General features: G+C 52.9%; 1 protein-coding gene and 1 long non-coding RNA gene across 2 annotated transcripts; both read left to right on the top strand.

Moving 5' to 3' along the window:
• The first annotated feature begins 386 nt into the window (after positions 1–386).
• Positions 387–10,281, top strand: LOC144943313 (NTPase KAP family P-loop domain-containing protein 1-like). The gene is made up of 5 exons (XM_078870686.1): positions 387–449; positions 3,871–3,955; positions 4,937–5,065; positions 5,600–7,335; positions 9,316–10,281. Exons 2-5 carry the CDS (start codon positions 3,895–3,897, stop codon positions 9,655–9,657), a joined length of 2,268 nt encoding a protein of 755 aa, XP_078726812.1. The 5' UTR covers positions 387–449; positions 3,871–3,894; the 3' UTR covers positions 9,658–10,281.
• Positions 10,282–16,229: 5,948 nt separating this feature from the next.
• On the top strand, positions 16,230–21,524 carry LOC144943312 (uncharacterized). The gene is made up of 3 exons (XR_013639485.1): positions 16,230–16,249; positions 19,023–19,056; positions 21,421–21,524. It is a non-coding gene; the product is annotated as an uncharacterized LOC144943312 (long non-coding RNA).
• The last annotated feature ends 795 nt before the right edge of the window (positions 21,525–22,319 follow it).

The following is a 22,319-nucleotide window of genomic DNA, read 5'->3' as shown; positions in this document are numbered from 1 at the left end:
AGAGGGGCGTGGAAACTTTACCTGTGGTGTTGTATTGTGTGTGTGGGTGGGGAGGAGCCACGTGGGCTGTGGATGTGTAAATACTAAAGCACCTCGCTTCGCCTGCTCCCCGGACATGCGATTCGGTTCGCTGCTGCAGCGTTTGCGACGGTGGAGTGGAGGAGGAGGAGAGGGGGTAGACTTTGGTTAGCGAAGGCCGTCTTCCTCCGTACGGTCGGCCTTCACTATTAAACGCCACGACGCGTTCGCGTGCGGCACGTGCGCGGTGTGTCAATACGTCGCACGCAGAGAAAGGGGTGGGGGGGTATTTACGGGGTTTGTGTCTCATAAACAAACAAGAAGCTTAAAGTTGTCGACAAAAAAGAAGACGAAGAGACCGAGCGGATCAGTTCGTCGTGCCTCGAGGTGGATTGCCTCGTTCGAGCCGTCACACCGCCGTCTGCTCGTGGGTGAGCCTCGCTGCTGCTCACCTCTGCACAGTCACGCTGTCAGACTCGCGATGCAGATTCGCACGGCATTACGTGGCCTCTCGTTGCGTGGCCTCTCGTTGCGACGAACGATAGCACCCGGGAAATCGCCACCGTTGGGGGAGAACGCGTGGATTGGAGAACGCGCGCTTGGCGATTGACATTTAAGTCAAACTTTTCGATTTAAAGCTTTCGTGACTGCAGGGATTCATCTTCTTGGTTCTTTTTTATATAAAACATAATAAAATACAATTCTCACGACGACAGCGTCTGTGACGCTGTCTTTCCGACAGACCTGTTCTTCACCTGAGGACGGCTGCTTGCGTTGTGGCCGAAACGTCGTGAAAATTGTATTTTATTATGTTTTATTTTTATTATTTTATTACTTCCCTTCTACCTGACTTTACCGAAAGAACAAAGAAGAAGGTTAAGTCAAACTGTGAAGGAAAGCGAGTTGGTTGGGACAGAACGCGTCTCTCTTTAATTACAGAAACGATGATGATGGTGGTGATGATGATGATGGTGGTGGTGGTGGTGATGATGATGATGATGGTGGTGGTGGTGATGATGATGATGATGGTGGTGGTGGTGATGATGATGATGGTGGTGGTGATGATGATGATGGTGGTGGTGGTGATGATGATGATGGTGGTGATGATGGTGGTGGTGGTGGTAATGATGGTGGTGATGATGGTGGTGATGATGATGATGATTGTGGTGATGATGATGGTGGTGGTGGTGATGTTGATTGTGGTGATGATGATGATGGTGATGATAGTGGTTGTGATGATGGGCCCGATAGCTTGTCAAGAATAATAGCGGAGTCGCAGTCAAGGAATGGAATGCGCATCGCGCAGGAGAGCACGTCTGCCGAGGAGACGGAGCGATGGAATCAGCTCGGTGTTGCATGGCGATCGGCTCGGGCAGGCCTTCATCCAGCAGTGGACTGATAATGGCTGATCATGATGATGATGTAATCACGTTATGACCACGTCTGCACAGTATGGCCAATGTCGCCCGGACAGCTGATTGAACAGCTGAGACGATGAACACGTGAAGAGTTTTATCTCGTGCGACTGGAACGCTCAGAGTCGTCTGTAATCAAATACTTTCCATGTACGATGACACATCGAAAATCTTCATCGGTCCTGCTAATTCCACTGCTGGATTAAGATGTCTCCACGCCTTGTCGTTAGAAGGGGCTGTTTGACCATACTTCACCACGCAGGTCGGTACGCGTTGGTTAAGAGCGGCGTTGTTGTTAGCTAGCAACACCGCCTGGTATTGTATTACGGCCTGGTGTTAAATGACATGTACGTTACTGTAGATTCTGTATAATATACAAGCTATATTGTAGGCATATATTACAAATATTAATCCGAATATTTATACTGGAGGAATCCTATAAAGCTCTTTTTTTTCTCACAGATGTCCAGTGTATTAAGTTCCCCCGTTTCGCATCGTGTATTGTCGTGAGTGAGCGCCGATCGAAGGGCTTGCGAGATCTGCCGATATCGGCGGGCGCGTTCGGGTTGTGTGGGCCCCCGTGATCCAATGTGTCATGGGCAGCGTCAGAGGTCGCAAACGGGTACCCGTACCCGGCCGTACCCGTACCCTACCCGTACCCGGTCGTACCCGTACCGTACCCGGCCGGGTACGGGTAGGGTACGGGTATCGGGTACCTGATTGCGACCTCTGGGATGAAGCCATGTTGCAGGCGCGGGTGGGTTGATTCTAGGAACTTGAATTGTGAGAAGAGACGAGACGTTGGGAAATGAGTGACAAACAGTTACTCACCAGTGACTCACGGTCTACCCGTACCCGGCCGCACCAGGGTCGCAAATGGGTACCCGTACCCGGCTGGGTACGGGTAGCCGGGTATCGGGTACCCGGTTGCGACCTCTGGGCAGCGTTCAGGGCAATGCTCCTTACTCAGAGCACATCAAGACTGGCTACAGAGAGACGGAGTGGGCGATAATAGTTGGAGGATGCCGAGTTTGTTTACAATGCATCTCGGCTCTTGATTTTTGTTGTTGTCTGTACAGAATTCGAAACTTGTTTGGGTCGTCTTGTTGTTTTGGTTGCTGACCCCTGGGCTGACAATAAACAATTAATTACGTAACAAATGAAACATTGCAATCTCCTATAACCTGTTGTCGAAACGTTTCAATACACGTGTGAACTATGAAAAAGGGCCATTGCCCGAGACGTCGCCTATTAATATTGTTCATTTAAGGCCAAAAAAGACGGATCCCCCCGTATAGCCTGAAGAGACTGTTGGGGCAAGTGCTGTTAGCGAGCACCTATGAAGGCCAGCACGGCACCACGCCCTGCCGCCTTTGTCTCCCCAGTGGCAATATTTACACACCGCACCAGGTACTCATTTGAGGCTGAGTCGACCAATGGGAGGCCCAAAAACCGGTTCAAATAATCGCCACCGGTGTTGTGCCGTGAGCGGGAATCTAACCCGGGTTGCCGGATTCGTAGCGCAGCGCGCTAACCGCTACACCACCGCTCGCCACTTGTAAGGCCACGCACCCGCTTGTTGTTGCTTGTGCACCATCACTGCCAACACGGGCAGCAACAGCAGCGCCACCAAATCCTCTGTTCATTAGACGCGCGTCTGCACACAAGCGAGCGTACAGTACCTATAAATAACACGGGGTAATTTATTCTTTGATTAAAGAATGCGCGTAAATTACCCACCCAATAACGATCTCGGGGCGGGTGACTCGGTCGCTATTAATAGACGCGCGGTGTTTCCAGGTGCGCGCATGCGTGACACAACAGGTTGGTGGAATTCCGTGTGCCGCGTGGAATCAACTTCCCGAGTGTGAGCTGCATTGGTTCCTCTGTTGCTGGCGGCTTCCTGAATGCAAACCTCTCGGCACCACTCGCCACATAAGACAAAGATCCCCACACCATAGCCTTCACGGGCTGTTGGGGCAAGTGCTTTTGGCGACCACGTAATAAAGTCAGATGATCGTCCGTGGTCTTGGCCATGAGCGGGAATCGAACTCAGGTCGCCGGGGGTTTGTAGCTCAGTGCGCTAACCACAGCACCACCGCTCCCCCCCCCCCGTATTCTGTTCGTGATGGACACTCAAGTCACGGCAGGTTGGAGTTGGATTCCGCGAGCTGTCAGGCCTGGGGCGGTCACAACACGTGGAATCGGATGATGATCATGATGATGATGACGACGACGTACGATTCTCATGATGACTGATGCCGATGAGAATGATAAAAAAAAAACTAATGACAAGGACATTGATGACGGTGACTAGAACGATAACAATGGAGTTAGTGACTGATGATGATGATGATAACAATGATGATGATAGTGAATAATGATTGCGTCTGACAATGGTGTTCACTGATGCTGGCGATGTTGCCGTTGTGGTTAGGGGATCGCGTCTGTCACCGCTCCAATGTTGGAGCGCACGGAGTCAGCAACGTCACGAGCCATGAGCTGCCACGACGCGCACAGCGGTGATTACCCCCCCAACCCTTGTCTACCCCCACCCCTTGCCTACTCCTACCCCTTGCCTACCCCTACCCCTTGCCTACCCCTACCCCTTGCCTACCCCTACTCCTTGCCTCCCCCTACCCCTTGCCTACCCCTTGCCTACCCCTACCCCTTGCCTCCCCCTACCCCTTGCCTCCCCCTACCCCTTGCCTCCCCCTACCCCTTGCCTACCCCTTGCCTACCCCTACCCCTTGCCTCCCCCTACCCCTTGCCTACCCCTGCTCCTTGCCTACTCCTGCCCCTTGCCTCCCCCTACCCCTTGCCTCCCCCTACCCCTTGCCTACCCCCACCCCTTGCCTACCCCTTGCCTACCCCTACCCCTACCCCTTGCCTACCCCCACCCCTTGCCTACCCCTTGCCTACCCCCACCCCTTGCCTACCCCTTGCCTACCCCTACCCCTTGCCTACCCCTACCCCCGGCCTACCCCTTGCCTACCCCTACCCCAACCCCTTGCCTACCCCCACCCCTTGCCTACCCCTACCCCTTGCCTACCCCTACCCCTTGCCTACCCCCACCTCTTGTCTACCCCTACCCCTTGCCTACCCCTACCCCTTGCCTACCCCTACCCCTTGCCTACCCCTACCCCCGGCCTACCCCTTGCCTACCCCCACCCCCGGCCTACCCCTTGCCTACCCCCACCTCTTGCCTACCCCTACCCCTTGCCTACCCCTACCCCTTGCCTACCCCTACCCCCGGCCTACCCCTACCCCTGGCCTACCCCTTGCCTACCCCTTGCCTACCCCTACCCCCTGCCTACCCCTTGTCTACCCCACCCCTTGCCTATCCCTACCCCTTGCCTACCCCTACCCCTTGCCTACCCCTACCCCTTGTCTACCCCTTGTCTACCCCTTGTCTACCCCTTGCCTACCCCTTGCCTACCCCTTGCCTACCCCTACCCCTTGCCTAACCCTGACCACTGCCCCCTCACCCCGGATCCCGACAGACCCGGCGGAGTACGACCAGTACACGCAGTGCCTGGCCAAGGCGCTCTGCCATGTGGCCACCCCCATCACCGTGGGGCTGTACGCGCCTTGGGGCAGCGGCATGGATCATCTGCAGTATAAGATCGAGAGTGAGTGAAACCCTCCTAATCCCCAACGCCTCCACACGTTTCCATTCTCCCCGTCTCCAAATCTCTAGAACCTCCAATCTCCACAACTACGCATTTCCAGACCTCCCGACCTCTAGATCAACCGACCTCTGGCCCGCCCCCCCCAATAGATGAATCTCACATCTCTCGATCACGAGATCTCCCGACCGTTCAAACTCCTGATCTCCAGTTATCACCATTTCCCAATCTGCAGATCTGCTCAACTCTTAATTCCAGAACCTCCTGACCTTTCAAACTCGAGACCTTTTGACCACCAGATTCTCCAATCCAATCTCAAAGCTTCCGACCTCCCGATCTGTAGATCTCGTCGATCTCTCAATCTATCAATTGCTCGATCTCCAGAACTATCGATCGAAAACATAACTCTCTGAAAATACACCTAGAGAAAGTAAACTTAGACCCCCCTGCCCAGTAGTGCGGACATAGAATCCGCCATCTCCCCTGCTGACTCTATTCTTGCGCCACGTCCCCCCTCCCCACCCCGCGTCCACCCAGGGTGCCTTGTCGCCAACGCCGCCACCATCGAGGAGAAGGAGTGGACGCGCCTGGCTGAGCGGCCGCGCTCGGCTCAGGGCCCCCTCGGGCTGCTGGCCCTCGTCGCGCGGCTCCTCTTCTACGACCCCTTGCTGACGCAGCGCCAGCGCGACCGTCGCAACGTCCGCTTCGTCTTCGTCCCCTTCAACGCCTGGGAGTTCGCCGGCAGCGACCGCCTCTGGGCCGGCCTGGTCACGACGCTGTGCGAGGCGGTGCGCCTCAACTTCCGCACGCTGCCCACTGCGATCTACCGCGCCGTCCGCAGCCGCGCGGTGCCCACGTGCCAGCGCTGCGGCGGGGACACCGACTGGCAGGTCAAGCGGCTGCTGGGCGTGCCTCTCTGGTTTGCGCCGATCCTCTTCCTCGCGTTGCTCGTGATGCTCCTGGTCACCGTGCTGGCGCTGGGCTTTCCGAACGGGCCGGTGGTGGCCATCGAGGGCGTCTGCGCCGGCCTGCTGGGCGTCTCCTCGACGGTGGCGCTGCGCAACGCGCTGGCGATCGTCAGGAGCGCGGTGGTGACGCAGAAGGCCGAGGTGGAGAAGATCATGAACAGGACGGACTTCAGCGACCAGCTGGGCTTCATGTGCAAGGTGAAGCAGGAGGTGCAGGTCGTCACCAACTTGGTGCGCTACATGGAGGTGTTCGAGCGCCGCCGGATCCGCATCGTGCTCAAGGTGTGCGACCTGGACCGCTGTGCGCCGGACAAGATCGTGAGCGTGCTCGAGGCCATGAGCATCCTCCTCTCCAACAAGCACGCCCGCTTCGTGTCGCTGCTCGGCGTGGACCCGCGCGTGGTGGCCGAGGCGGTGGAGCGGGTCTACTCGAACCTGGGGAAGGCCTCCGACAACGGCTACCTTCTGCTCAACCGCACCGTGGACCTGCCCTTCGCGGTGCCCCAGATGGACAAGCGGGTGAAGCTCCGCTTCTTGAACGCGTTCGCGGAGGGCATGGACTGGGCGGTCAACGACGACGCCGCCACCAACGCCGCCGCCGCCACCTTGAAGTCGGTGACAGTCGGCGAGCGGAATTCCCGCGGCGGCCCCGACGACGCCGCCGCCGCTGTGCCCCTCGTGCCACTCGCGACGACGACGACGGGGACGGCGTCGACGTTCGTCGTCGCCGCGCTGCAGTTCCTGAAGAGCGGCGACGGCACCGTCCTCGACTACGTGGAGCACAACCTCGTGACGATGCGCAGGATCGTCAACACGCTGCCCGTCATCGTCCGCCTCGCGGTGGCCGCGCACGGCGGCCTCGGGCCGACGCTCACGCCCGAGCGGATGGTGGCCTGGACGGTGCTGAGCACGCAGTGGCCCTGCCGGCTCAGCTGGACGCTGCAGTGCGGCGAGGCCTGGGCGGACGAGCCGGGGGCGGGCCAGGACACGTCCATGTGGGACGTGTACGAGAGGTCCCTGACGGAGTTCCGGGCGCTCATGAAGGACCTGGACGATTTCTTCGTCCTGGACGGGGACTCGGCGCAGTTCGAGAGGTTCTTGAAGCGCGACCACGTGTTCACGGTGAGGGAGGGCGCCGTGCTGCGCCCGCTCAGCGTCAACCTCGACCGCTCCATCCAGAGCCAGATGGAGCTCCTGCGGGGCAAGTACAGCATCAGGAACTTCGACAGGCAGCGCGGCGGCCATGGCAAGGCGTTCGATGCCACCAAACTCCCCGACATGACGCCAGAAGACGTCGGCAGGGAGGTACAGCATGCGCGATAATCATTGCCGGAGTGGTGGGGGGGGGGGGTGATAAGCCTCATAGCATTCGTCCATAGCCCTGTGGCCTTAATTAATATTAAATAGACAACGTTTTGACCCATGGATCCTTCGTCATATAGCAAGTAGGTCTGGACATTCGCTATCTCGCACGCTTGCGAGTCCACATGTCGTCCAGTCCGTCATGAACGCGTCACGCTGATCGCGCACGGGAGTCCGCTCTGCGCTATTTAACGACGACGCCGTTTTCCAAGTCTCGTCGCGAAACCGCCTCGGACCCGAGGATGGATCCTGAACATTTACCCGGAAAACCCTTGCCCAGGTATAATAATAGGGGTTTTCCCCCTTTTTTCTGGCAACAAACTGACACCTTTTTTACGAGCAGTCATGTTTGCATAGACCACAATACCTGCGGTCATAATGCAAACAAAAAACATAACTCTGATAATGATATGCACTGTCCTTGAAGTTGATTGGTCCACACCCGAGACAGCTTTTCTTAGAGCCTAGTCTCACATGGGTTGGACCAGATGACGCCAAAAGGCGCACAACTCTTAGACAATGCACCATCAGAGTATGAGAGCTCGGGGTAAGCATTACGACTGCAGGTATTGTGTTCTATGCAAACATGACTCCTCGTAAAAAAGGTGTCGGTTTTGTTGCCAGATAAAAGGGTAAAAAACCAATTATCAAATACACGTTTTCTTTGCCCGCATTGAAACGGTTGTACGCCGTGTGGACCTGGACACACTCAATTTCCCTCGACAAGAATACGGGGTAAACCGTGTGGGTTGACGGGTGTGGATTCTCGTGGTCGACACCGGTGCCGTTTCCGTCCGGCAATAAGTCTTCCGACCTTCTCCTGACGCGCCAGGGCGGAGGCGGTACAGCAAAGTGCGGACTAATCCCCACCTGTTCCATCTGCGCGGCAGAGAGTGCGCGCACGTGGGTTTTCTCCGGCCGCTCTTGGTTGTCTTCCGCTGCACGCATACACGCTCGTTCATCTGAATATGTAGAGGACCGCAGAGCTTGGGAAATTATTGGTGGCGCCAGCTCGCCGCCTGGCTGCTGCCTTCCAGCTTGTCTGTGCTTCCTCGGCGATTATGGGAAAATAAATAATCGCGAATGATGACGGAGTTATTTTTAGCACGTACGCATTATTACTATTAATCTTGCCCGAATATTAATTAACATTTTACAAGAACTTAATGTTCACAGAACACGAAGGCTAGTGACGAGTGTGGGACCCTCCCATCTATAAGTCAGACTTCTAAATACGTGGACGAGTAATTAAAATGTGTACCCACCAACAACGTCAAACTCTACAGCTTGACGTTGCCGTTCAGACACTTTTTGCTGCTGATCTTGTAAATATGTACTGTGTACGATTTCCAATGTAGTGAAACTAACAAGGTGCGGAGCCCGCGATAAATCTAACCCCCCCCCTCCCCCACAAGCTCTGCAGTCCCCTATATATGAAGGTGTTATCGGCCAATTCACTCAGCACTTGTGATGCCTGGGGCTACCCATTCACCTCCAGCGCAATCAAATCGTGAACACGTTTCCTCTTTGCACCAACGCTGTAGCGCAAGGCTGTCGCGGAGGAGGAGGAGGAGGGGCGCGGTTGTTGACGGGCGGGCATCATCTGCAGTCGTTTCCCGCAGCAAGGGGCGACGATTGTGCGACGTTTCCCCAACGGGGTAATTTTGCGGTGTAAATCCCCGATTTTGGACCACGACGCTGGGCAAACGCGGCCCCTGCATGTTTCTTCTTCTTCGCGTTACCTTTGAACGTCCACCGTGAAGCGGACGGTGTCTCTTATTTATCGTGGACGCATGAACATAAGGCGCCGCGGGTTCGAATCGCGAACTACGAACTCCCGAACGCGCGCCACCCCTCGCCTGGGTCGCTGCTCTCCCCTGCCCCTCGACCCCTGACCCCGCGGAGCGTTGCTGTCGCGCGCAGATGGAGGCGCTGGAGCTGAGCTCGGAGCGGCTGGCCGACTACCGGAGCCGCGCCGTGGAGCACGGCGTGAGCGGCCGCGCTCTGCTCCACGGCACGGAGGAGGAGGTCAGGAGGGCGCTGGGGATGGAGGCGCTGGGCGACTGGGCCACCTTCCGGGACCACTTCCTGGGGACATCGCGGATGTCGCGGGCAGCGCGGGACAAGGTGGACGGTGGGGATGATGAGACGGGCGTAGAGTTGGACGAGCAGGAAGATGACGACGAGGAGGAGGAGGAGATGCGAGCTTGTGGAAATCATCGCCGGCGCAGGCGTAGGACGGACGCGTCGCGCCGCAGAGTGTGAACGTTTCTGCGGGAGGATGAGTTCTTTGAAGGATTTGTTGCGTGCGGGCTCGGTCAGAGTGCTGAGCCAGGCGGGAGAGATGGTGTCTTGACCCCGTAGATTTTAAACCCCTTCGGATCAGTATTTATTTGATACGATTTGAGCACCAGGATACAAATAATATTTCTTAATATGACAACCTCCCCCTGCCATAACCCGGGGTGCGAATACTCGTATAGGGGGCTAGGTTGTCATCTCAAGGTCTTGTTCATATTGGCTGTTGTCCCTATAAAGGTACACGACTGACAGGCAAACTCAAAACATCACCACAGACGCACATACAGACAATGAGACGCACGCAAGACACATACACAGTGACACACAGTGACACGCATAGATACACACGCACACAGACACGCGCACGCTTTATTTCCTTGCGTATTGTGGCAGCAATCGTGTTCAGGAGCTCGGTGTCAATGTCGAGGTCTGCCGGCCACGACGATAGGGCTTCAGGAGTGAAGAGTTCTCGTGGTTTTTCCTGTTCATACTCCGCCTCCTCCGCTGAAGGAGCGCGCAGACCACAGCGGGTTTACTGCGCAGTCCATCGTCGTTTGAGTTGCATGGCCACACTCGCACTGCTGTGGCTCGTGTCTTGAATGTATCTCAATGTTGGTCTACGTGTATGTCGATGAGTCTCTGTGTTCTCTACGGGTTTACTGCGCAGTCCATCGTTTGAGTTGCATGGCCACACTCGCACTGCTGTGGCTCGTGTCTTGAATGTATCTCAATGTTGGTCTCCGTGTATGTCGATGAGTCTCTGTGTGTTCTCTACGGGTTTACTGCGCAGTCCACAGGTCGAGTTGCATGGCCACAATCGCACCGCTGTGGCTCGTGTCTTTAATTTTGATCGCTATGTACCTCTGGGTGTCCACGTGTCTCTACGTGTCTCTGGATACCTACGTAAATAGGTGGCTCTATGGATCTCACTGTGTCTCTTTGGGTTCACGAATCGGTCCATATTTTGGGTTGCATGGCCACAATCACACCGCTGTGGCTCGTGTCTTTATTTGCCAATGTGCGAAGGAGGTGGTGTGCATGGGCCTGGTTGACGTTCTGATGCAGTTGATGATGCTTCTACGAGTGTCGACAGGGAGGAATGTGAAAGCCAGGAGGAGGTGTGAAGACGTGTGGGTCTCGAGTGAGCTGGTGTTTGTTCTGGACCTCTGCCGCGTTGCTCCACGCTGCTCTCCTCCGGAGCTGGGCGAGACTCTCGCACGGTGACAGCAGCGTGGAGAGTGATCGCGAGGATTAAACAACAAGAGGCGGAGTTCGAATGATTTCCCCGTGTGTAGTTTTGTGACCCCGGAGTCGGTAGTCGAGCGACCACAACTTGCACCGAGACTGCACACATCCCGAGGTCTCAAACGCGTGTAGCTGCCTGTGTTTGAACCCGAGGTGTCCACGTGTAGTGGCGAGTCTATGGTCTCGGGCCGGTCGCTTTGTTAAAAGGTTGAGAATGTGCCCCCCCCCAAAAAACCCCCACCTTGTTTGCTTTTCTGTGATGTAAAAGTTGTTCAGATCCGTGTTTTACAACCCCCTCCCCCCCCCCAACTTCTTCCGTCTCTTGCTTTGCGTTTAAATAAATGACGATTGTTCAAGCGGGCAATGTGACGCGTTTCATTCCTGCGGGGTGTGTATTCACCGGGAGCGCTACGCGCCGTCTGCTTGGCGGTAGACGTCGGAAGGTCCCGGTACGCCACTCGCAAAAGCCGTTGCTTGCTCGCAGTCATGCTACGATTTTTGGCGAATTTGGAAGAAGAAGATATAACAAACCTCAAATTACTCGCTTGGGATCGCAACAAAGACAAAGATCCCCCATTAGAGCCTTTAACAGACTGTTGGGGCAAGTGCTGTTAGCGAGCGCCTATTAAGGCTGGCACGGCACATGAGGCGGTGGGATGTCCAGCACCACGCCCGGCCGCCTTTGTCTCTCCAGTGACTGTGTGTACACACCGCACCAGGTACTCGTTTGAGGCCGAGTCGACCTAGGGGAGGCCCAGAACCGGTTCAGATAATCGTCACTGGTGTTATCCGTGAGCGGGAATCCAACTCGGGTCGCCGGGTTCGCAGCGCAGCGCGCTAACCGCTACCACCACCGCTCACAATTCGCAGCGAGCGGCAATCGTCGCCCTCGACTGCGAAATCTTGGCAGGACCCTCCTGAAAAAGAGTCCTGAGATTCGGCGACGCTCTCTCTCTCTCGGGTAAGCACGCGGATTGATGATCACGATACCAACGGTAGTAAAAGGATACAATGAACGAGAGTAGTGAGGAGTGATTGTGAATGGTTTAAGGCGATGAAGTAAAGCAGCATACCAATCTGCACAGAGTAGCACGTGTGTGTGGGGGGGGGGGCTGGAAACAACCAAAACATCCTCGGTAGACACAGTCCCATCGTCAGTGAGCTCCTCTGGCAGGCGAGGAGGCTGCGTTGGCTGGGTCACTTAGCCACCACATGCCCAGCCACCACATGCCCAGCCACCACATGCCCAGCCACCACATGCCCAGCCACCACATGCCCAGCCACCACATGCCCAGCCACCACATGCCCAGCCACCACATGCCCAGCCACCACATGCCCAGCCACCACATGCCCATGCAGCTTCTGTTCGGCGGGATAGAGGGGGGCTAAACAGGAAAGGGGGGTAACCTCTTACAAGACGGCTGGCTGACGAGGAAGAGTAGGCCGAACTCCCTCTCGAGGGACTCTCTGGTGGACGCCCTTACGTCAGCAGTGGGGCGATTAAAAACTCACGGATGTGGTGCACCTCCTCAACCTTCATCTTGCTGTGACGTCGTGTGACATGCAAGGCATGCTGGGTGCAACGGGCTTATTGATCACGATATCATAGCTCGCTGGCTAAAACATCCGGAATGGTCGCGGGATCTTTAACGTCGACCGTGAACCAGACAGCACGTGGTATGGTTTACTTCCGCTTGATACGCCCGCAGTATTTACCAGGGCGGACGCTGGAGTGAAACCGTGAACCTCTGCGTCGAGCGACCAACGGCGCATCTTGTCCTGTCTGTGTGTGGCAAGGGGAAGTTGGCACCACTGTGTGTGTGTAGCCTGCGTGTTGAGCCATCGGAGAGCCTCTGTTCAGGCTTGCTGCATACCGGCGATACTGCCCGGAAATCAGCAGTGTTGGATCAGCTGATCCACGCTCTGTGAATCGGCGGTGCGGGAGGGGGGCAGTGTTGGATCAGCTGATCCACGCTCTGTGAATCGGCGGTGCAGGGGGGGCAGTGTTGGATCAGCTGACCCACGCTCTGTGAATCGGCGGTGCAGGGGGGGCAGTGTTGGATCAGCTGACCCACGCTCTGTGAATCGGCGGTGCAGGGGGGGCAGTGTTGGATCAGCTGATCCACGCTCTGTGAATCGGCGGTGCAGGGGGGGGCAGTGTTGGATCAGCTGACCCACGCTCTGTGAATCGGCGGTGCAGGAGGGGGGCAGTGTTGGATCATGCGATCCGTGGGCTGGCATTGGTGACTGCAGCAGTCACATTTGCGGGGACTTTCCCTTAGTTTCCCATCGCGACGAAGCAGGAGGCGACTGCATCTGCCATGCCCCGGTCCGCAGCGGGCAAGGGGCTCACCCACTCCCCGTGACGGCGCTCTACGGCGAAAGGGGGGGGGGGGCACGTGAGCGCTCCAGAGGTTGGATTTGGCACCGCGCGCTGGAAGAGACGCGGGCTGGGTACGGGCAGTGCGTGGCGTGTCACTCCCAGGCTGGGCTGGGGCGTGTGCACGCGTGGGACTCACGTATTCATCTGCTGCTGCACGCTCACACGCACACACGGCGACGCCTGAGTCGTTCTTTATTATCATCTCGAATTCTTCTTGCGGACGAATTCCAGATTTATCTGCAATGTAATAAATGTGTTCACGTCGATTTCAACCGTAATCATCTTTTTTGGGGCTTAATTCGCTAACAAATTGACATTCGTAGCCTCTGCAACTGTGTGCATTATTGCTGCAGCGGGCATAATTTTCTGAGGATTATATATACACGTTAGAATTATGCGTTAGCTCTTTGACCCGCGAGACTGATGTCGGGACATTAATGACCAGTAAGCGTTATTACGAGCTACCGTCTCTAGTGAATGTTCAGCAAACGGGACAGACAGACAGACAGATAGAGACATTGCTGGATTAGAGTTGATCATCCTACAGAAGCTGCCGTCCCTAGCGAATGTTCAGCAAACGGGACAGACAGACAGACAGAGACATTGCTGGATTAGAGTTGATCATCCTACAGAAGGAGGCTGTTTCCACGGCTGTGAGCTGCGGGTCAGCACAGATGGATGTCCACAACGGATTTCTGCACAAATACGGTAACGGGACGTCTGGACAACACTCGCGTGTTAGATGCGTTATATATATGTTACGACTGTACCATGAAGAAGGGCAATTTCTCGAAACGTTTCCTAAATATGTATTTGCCGTTCTATTGCAGTGTTATTGACGGATGTGTTGAGTGCTCTTGTTGTTATTTGTGCTTGTGCACCGGTGCCAACGCGGCATATGTGGGAAGAATGCATGCGGATCCATTTGTAGATACCCCACTGATTTCTCATGATTCCACCCCTCATATATACTTTATTAGCCACGGCTGAGTGGACATTGCGCATGAAGGGATGGACAAAATAGCGTAGAGAGTTAAATGAAGCAATGCGTGTGCTGAGATTGGCGAGGAACGTGCAGAGGCTTTGATTTAGAATCGTGTGTTCTCGATAAACTGCAGTACATTTTCAGTACTGTATTATTTTTAATGGGGTATCTATAAATGGATCGCCTTGTGTAACGTTACAGAAATCATATACGGTATTATAAGATGATGATGTTCCGATTTAAAGCTTTCGTGATTGCAGGGATTCATCTTCTTGGTTCTTTCGGTAAAGTCACGTAGAAGGGAAATAAAAAAAATAAAAATAATTCTCACGACGTTTCGGCCACAACGCAAGGACGGCTGCTTGCGTTGTGGCCGAAACGTCGTGAGAATTATTTTATTATGTTTTATTTTTATTATTTTATTATTTCCCTTCTACGTGACTTTACCGAAAGAACCAAGAAGAAGAAGATGATGATGATGTGTATGACGATGCAATATTCGAGTTGGATGACGACGATGAGTAATGCAATTGATAAGCACGACTTATCAATTGCGTCCGACGTTAATGGTAATGATGACGTTTAACGATCGTGATGATGACGACGGTAATCACGATACATTTTTATTCCACGAGAATGGTGACGGTGAGTCACGGTGATGACGATGACGGTGGTTGTGATTATAATTTAAAATATGATGATCTACAATCACAATAATAAGGCTGACGATTTTCGATCACGATGATGATGGTGATCATCATCATCATCATGATTTGTGAGACGATGATGCAATAATTTCCCCATCAACTCATCGATAATTAAAAAAAATAACCTCAACACAGTCGTCAATAAGTACTGCGTGGCCTTCAAAGTATAAAAAATATTTCAACGACGTTTCGGGCAACGGCCCTTCTTGATCGATTCAGAGAACATCATACTTCCTCATAATATCCTGACAATAACTCCATTCTTTTTTTAAATATCTAATTTCTTAAAGAACCGCTCATTGTGCTTAGTTTCTGGTCCTCTCCTCCCCCCGCACTCCAAATGAGTAGGGTTGGCCACGTACGGTGCGAAAGAAGTTCAACGTACGTAATAGAGCTTTAATCTCGGCACGCCGTGCGTCCCTGCACATTGAACTCATCATGTCGATGATGTTGTGTGCTACAGATGCCTCCGCGCGCTCATGCTTTGGCATTAGTACAGTGTGCGTGGATTAACTGGGGGAGTCATATAATCTGCACAATGTCCCGGACGCTTTCCCGCACAGAGAGAGAGAGAATTCGTTGCGACCCAGATTTAATCTCGCTGGGAATCCAACAACAAAGACAACGATCTCCCCTTGCAGCCTTAACAAGCGCTGTTGGCGAGCACCCATGAAGATCGCCACGGCACGGCCGCCTTTGTCTTCCCAGTGCTGATGTTCATTGCACAGCGCACCAGGTGCTCGTTTAAGGCTGAGTCGGCCTAGGGGAGGCACTGCGCCGGTTCAAAATTGCATCACTGGCCTTGGCTGTGAGCGGGAATTTAGCATGGCTGATGGACATCTGTAAAAAAACAAAGAGCTTTATATCTCGTCGGGTTTCTCCAGTATAAATAAATTCTCTGAATCTGGCATCCGCCCCTCGACGTCCACTCCTCCAAAACCCCCTCCTCCTACTACCCCCACCACCTCCACCACCAGGGGGATTCCTGGTGAAGCGCTGGCGGCAGCGTTTCGTGGCGGTGGAAGAGGACGGCTCGTTGTACATCGCCAGGGGTCCCGGGGCGTGCCCGCGGGGCCCCATCGCCCTCCCGAGCGCCTGCAGGGCAGTGGTGCCGGGCCTCGAGGTGAGCTCCCTGCCACCGCTCCCGACAGGGGCCCGGCCCGAGTGCTGCCTGGCCCTGCAATTGCTGGGAGGCAAGCACGTGTTCCTGCTGGCGGGCGACGCGAGCGAGTTCAGGTGTGACTCTTTGGTTCTTTCGGTAAAGGCACGTATAAAGATAAAATAATAAATAAAAAAATAGCATACGACGTTTCGATTGCAACACAAGCAATCATCATCAGGTATAAATGAAAGAAAATGAAATAGCAACAAAAATCTGACCAGAAAACTATAGACAGACATATAAGCAGACAGATATCACCAAGATACATAGAGAGAGAGAGCAACACATAGGCACACAGAGAGAGAGAACGTCTCTGTGACGAGGTCACGAAAGCTCCAAATTAAGATTAGTTCAGGTGTGGTTTTTTTATGCCCCCACTGTAATGCCATCGTGCTAGAGGCCGTATCTGCATTATAATTGCTGTGGCTGAAATACAACGTGGCATTTGGTGATAATAATCTATTTTTAACTGATATTTTATTTTTAAAAAGGGAAAATGTTACATTGCGATTATGATTTGCTAGCTCTTTTTTTATTTATCTTATCTGTTATTGTTTATTATTCATTTCTTCTACTGCGACTTGTTGCGTTTGTCGGAGAAGCGGCGGTGTTGTTTATGTTGATGAATCTCGATTTAAGAGCATCTTGGCTCACAGGGTACTTCAAAATAAACTCAGGTGCGTCTGACGCTGGGAGCAGGGCGGCAGTGCGGGTAGTACCCTAGCAGCAGTGGTAACAGGCGTGTGAAGTTCCTTCCTTTCCCTCTGCCTCCCACCCCTTCTTCCCGTTCCCTATACCCCCCCCCCGACACTAGAGGCCGACCGAAACGGAATTTCTGGTTTGGGCCGAAAAGGAAACCAGACCGAAAGTTAAAAATGTACTTTCGGCCGAAACCGAAAGTTAACTTTTTCGCTTCGGTCGAAACAGAAACGATGCCGGAAGAGGCCATTTGCCATCTTTCGGCGCCGAAACCGAAACCGAATTTCGGTCGGCCTCTACCCCACACACCGTTTTACTGGGGGTGGCGAGATGTGAATTCTCTCGCGTGGTATACAGGAGGTCTTGGGTTCGATCCAGACCCTGACGCCTGCTGTATATTTGGGGTTTGCGTGTTTCCCTCTCCCCGTGGTCGCTTGTAATGTTCTGCGGGTCCTCAGGTTTTGTCCTCTCCACATTGAGAATGAACGTGCGTTCAGAGCATCTGGCTGCTGCGATACATTTCCACGTGATAAGCTGCTTCGTTGAGCTGTCATTTGTGGCCAGGTCGCTTCTGAAAAAGAGCGATATAGCTCAGTGGGCCTTACCTGGTAAAATACAAAAAAACATCAATGTTTAATTCAGTTTAAATCCTTCCTACCTAGTCACCCCTGGGACAATGAACCAGACTTTCCACGCTTCTCTCTGTTGATTGTGCACGAGCATAGATTATGGAATTTATACCCGTCGGATTTCCGTGCTCCTCCCCATACGTCGCGGGTTCTTGCTGAAATACAATAAAATCATAAATAAAAAAGAGTAGTGCGACTGGTAGAACTAAAACTGATTCAAGCATCGAGTGGTATTTTGATAACCAGGATGGGAAAATCAAACAGAAAAAAAACAAAGTACAACAATGAAGCGAACAGCAATCAAGACAAACACTAAAATGTATACAATGAAGAATAAAATAATACTCTTGCGCAAACACAAATACTGTAAATGTTAAATCAAAGCTAAAATAGAAAATTCCCTGCAACGAAAATCTGCTCTGGCAGATCACTTACAGATCGATGACAGTCATCAAAAACAAAGCTGCAGACACATGAACCATTGACACCGATATATATAGGGTGACTATAATACTATATGATGTAAACAAACGCCGATATATGTCAAAGACAATCACTCACATCACACCCGCAACCTTCCAAGAAGCATAAACCATCACGCGAACTCCGATCATTCTCGCAGCAACGGCGTTTGGTTAACCACCGAACAAATACGGTCACCGCATCGCGCGCTTTCAGATGCGTTTCTGCGGCCGTCTGGAACGCTCTCCCGATATTATAACGTCACTTTAGCTATGCACTTTAAAATCATCTATAAGATTGAAAACTCATTTATTTAGAACTCCTTTTTGTGTTCAGCTTGTTGTCCTTCACCCCCGCTCCCCCGCAACTCCGATTACCACGGTTTGCTACGTACGGTACGAAAGAGGTTCAACATACGCACGTGCATATGTAACGGGTTCCGGAGACACTTGTAGAGGTAACTGCTTTATTACAACACAACACTCCAACAGTCCTGATACTCTGTTACAGCCTAGGTACACAGCCTAGGTACACAGCCTAGATACTCTACTCTGGCTACGCTCTGGAACTCGCCCTCACAAGGTCGTAGAGTCGGGAGTTCCAGAGTCCCACCACTCGCTCTCACGACATCCCAGGGTCTTCAGATGGCTGGTCGTGGGTCTTGGGTCTTGAGTTACAACTCGCCCCGATCGTCTAGGGAGCTCCCCTTTTTATGCCTAGTCCAACGAGGGGTGGGGCCGTGTGCGCCACCAGACATCCCACAGAGCACACACAGCCCCCCCCCTCCCCCGTTGGCGGCGCCAAAAGGCTTAAGCGTCTGGGAACCCAGCGCCTGGCGCCCAGAGGCTTAAGCGTCTGGACCCACCTGGGAACCCAGAGCCCTCAGCAGCCCCTCCCTTCTTATGTCACTACACATACAACACTCCGGCAGCCTTCACAGTCCACCCGCACCCCAACAACAACACCCGCACCCACGAGGCCCACGCGTTTCCCCCGTCAGCTCGCTCTGCACGGTTGATTGACGTGCGCTCTGTCACCATTCCTTGTGCCCCCGCAGGCGCTGGTTCGGCATCTTGATGCAAGCCAGGAAGGTGAGTGATGGGTACATCACGGCGCGGTCCAACCTCGCGTATTAAACGTTGTGTGCTTCGCCCCCCCCCATCCCCCAGGTCAGCTCACGCTCCCTCAAACAAACTCGCGTCATTGCACCTATGGGACACTTATTTGCTGGTTACATAACAAAATAATAACACTGGTCAACAAAAAAAAAACCTGGACTTTTGCAGCTGTTTTAGACTAATTTCAGGGTGCTGATTCCAAATCTGATCTCAGATTTGCCCTATCACATCTCATTTTTAAATCCTTTATATTAAGTCCGCTTGCTTGCTGCGTGCTTGCTTGCTTGCGTGCTTGCTTGCTTACGACCGTGCAAATCTTTCGGTCGTTTTTTAACCCACTTCCCGTGATCCAATCGAGCTGACATTTTCCACACAGACTCGTTGTGCCAGACAATTAATGTTCGTGAAAAATTTTTTCCAAAATTTTACACTTTTTAGGCAAAAAAAAAATATTTTACATATATTCAAATAGAACTCATTCATCGCTTTGGCTGAACGTCACAGTATAATAGCCCAGAGCGTAACCCCTCCACAGGCCTTGGCGGAGTAGCGCAGTTGGTAGCGCCCTCGCTTCCCATGCCAAAGGTCGCGGGGTCGATCCCCGCGTCCTCCACAGGCGAATATATTTTAAATCTTTTAGATTAAGTTCGCTTGCTTGCTTAGGACCGTGCAAATATTTCGCTCGTTTTTTAACCCACTTCCCGTTATCCAATCGAGCTGACATTTTCCACACAGACTCGTTGTGTGTGACAATTCATTTTCGTGAAAAAAACATTCCAAAATTTTACACTGTTTAGGGAAAACAAATTAAATATTTAATTACCAATTGCTTAATGGTGGCAGACAATCATCTGACCCATAGGTGGCAGCCATCTCAAGCTAGAGGACGAGAGGACTCTAGCCGCCACGCATATAAAGGATTTATAGTGAAAAACTTTGTTTTTACGGGTTTACTTGTTATGCTATCGGCATACCCCATTTTCATTGATTTTTCCCGAAATTAACTCTGTCACTTATGATTGCAAATTGTTGCGAGTCAGTGACTGCTTTAGTGTTAAAATTTGGTGCTGTATTTTTAGGATAGGGTGTTTATAATATCATTGTATGTAGATATCCACATTTATTAAATCTTTTTCTTCTGCAGTTTTTATTGAAAATACAATCTTTGATATCTCAAAAACCTGATGTGATAGACAAAAACTGATGGCAGATTTGGAATCAGCACCCCAAAATTAACTTAAAACCGTTGGAATATCTTATGTTAGAAAAAGTGTGTTGACCAGTGTAATAGGCTTTACCCTTTCCCGGGCAATGTTAGCTGCTGCTCAACCTGAGCTGTGAATGCGTTGTTTGCGGTGCCTTTGTGCTGTTCGCTGTTTGGCGGTGTTCTATCGTCTAACACTGTTGGTGAGATGAGGCTGTGGAGGGGAAGCAGTCTTTGGTGGAGGCCAATACGTTCCAAGGACAAGGCATACATTATTGTCAACGCTTCTTCGTTTACATGTTTTATCATAAGTATGATGCTGGCGAATAAAGATCATGCCCTTCAGTATGCGTCTATTTGGTGTTTGAACATCTTAACACCTCCTCCTGTATTATTGCCGGGAGGAGTAAAGACTGTTATTGTTTCATCACGTTACATTTTGTAGGCACGAATGTTTCATTTTCGTTGGTACAAATTTTCGTTGCTGCTGATTTTCATTGGTACTGATTTTCGTTGGCAACTGATTTTCGTTGGCAACTGATTTTCGTTGGCACTGATTTTCGTTAGTACTGATTTTCATTGGTACTGATTTTCATTGGCACTGATTTTCGATGGCTCTGATTTTCGTTAGTACTGATTTTCGTTGGCACTGATTTTCGTTAGTACTGATTTTCGTTGGCACTGATTTTCGATGGCTCTGATTTTCGTTAGTACTGATTTTCATTGGCACTGATTTTCGTTAGTACTGATTTTCGTTGGCACTGATTTTCGATGGCTCTGATTTTCGTTAGTACTGATTTTCGTTGGCACTGATTTTCGTTAGTACTGATTTTCATTGGCACTGATTTTCGATGGCTCTGATTTTCGTTAGTACTGATTTTCGTTGGCACTGATTTTCGTTAGTACTGATTTTCGTTGGCACTGATTTTCATTGGGACTGATTTTCGGCGGAGTATTGCTCACCGTTGCTCTGCGCGCTCGACCTCTCGACCTACAATCCCCATGGCAAACAAACGAGAACAACTCACAAGCAAGCAAGCAAGCCAAGCGCGCGCACTGCTGCCCAGCCGTTCGGCCGTTTGCCCATCGGTGGTCAATGTCACTGCGTCGTTGCCACCCCCGTGCTGCCGCAGGGCGTCCTGTGTCCACTGGACGGGCGACTCACGCCGTCTGCCTGGCCGGCCGACCCGGCCACTCGCGACAAACTACAGCGGCGCAGAGTCGCCGCCGCCGCCAGCACCGCCGCCTCACCATCCCCAGCGCTCTTCCGTCTCGTCTACGCTCCGCGCTACCCTCGTTCATCGCCGCACGCCGCCGCCGCCGCCGCCACGCAACCCGCCCTTCCGCCGTGCTACCACAGGCGACACGAGCGGCCCTGCGTGGACCTGGCCTTCTTAGTGACCGTTGAAACGGTGGCCGGGCCCGCGTTGGGCCTCGTGGCCCCGGGGTCGGTTGCCTCCATCGAAGGGGCAGCGCTGCGTGAGTGCGTACTGGGGGCGATGGGTGGTGGCGGTGGTGGTGGTGGCGGTGGTGGCGGTGGAGGAGGAGGAGGTGGAGGAGGAGGAGGAGGTGATGCCACGCTCTACCACGCCGGGACGGATGTGTTCCACGCGCTCGCTGGGGACGCGTACGGAGGAGATTTTGTGGATTACGACGGCTTCGAGGGCGCGGATTTCGGAGCGTTCTCGTTTTGAGGTGGCGTGGTGATCGCGTGAGGTGTCCCTTGTCCTCGGCAGCGGTCGTGTTAGTAATACTCACATTGATATTCACAGTTCATGGGTGTTTTATTATTAGAATAGTGTTTCAGTGTATTTATAATGTAGGTAGCAGTATTACTCACACTAGATTCCCCGTTCCCTGTGCACCCAGACGCTGCTCCGTGCAGCTCATCTCTGCTCGCTCCTTTCTACTCTTTCCCCTCCGCTCTCATCGTCACCCATTCACCACCCCCACCCACTTCTCATCTTCTTTGCCTCCTCCCCTTCCTGCACCGGCTCCAATCTTTCTTTCTCTCATGCTGCTCATCTTGAGC

Source organism: Lampetra fluviatilis, chromosome 30 (assembly GCF_964198595.1).
Source record: "Lampetra fluviatilis chromosome 30, kcLamFluv1.1, whole genome shotgun sequence".
In the NCBI taxonomy this organism is placed as follows: domain Eukaryota; kingdom Metazoa; phylum Chordata; class Hyperoartia; order Petromyzontiformes; family Petromyzontidae; genus Lampetra; species Lampetra fluviatilis.
Note: the sequence above shows the minus strand (reverse complement) of the source record. Positions and strands in the feature narration are given on the sequence as shown.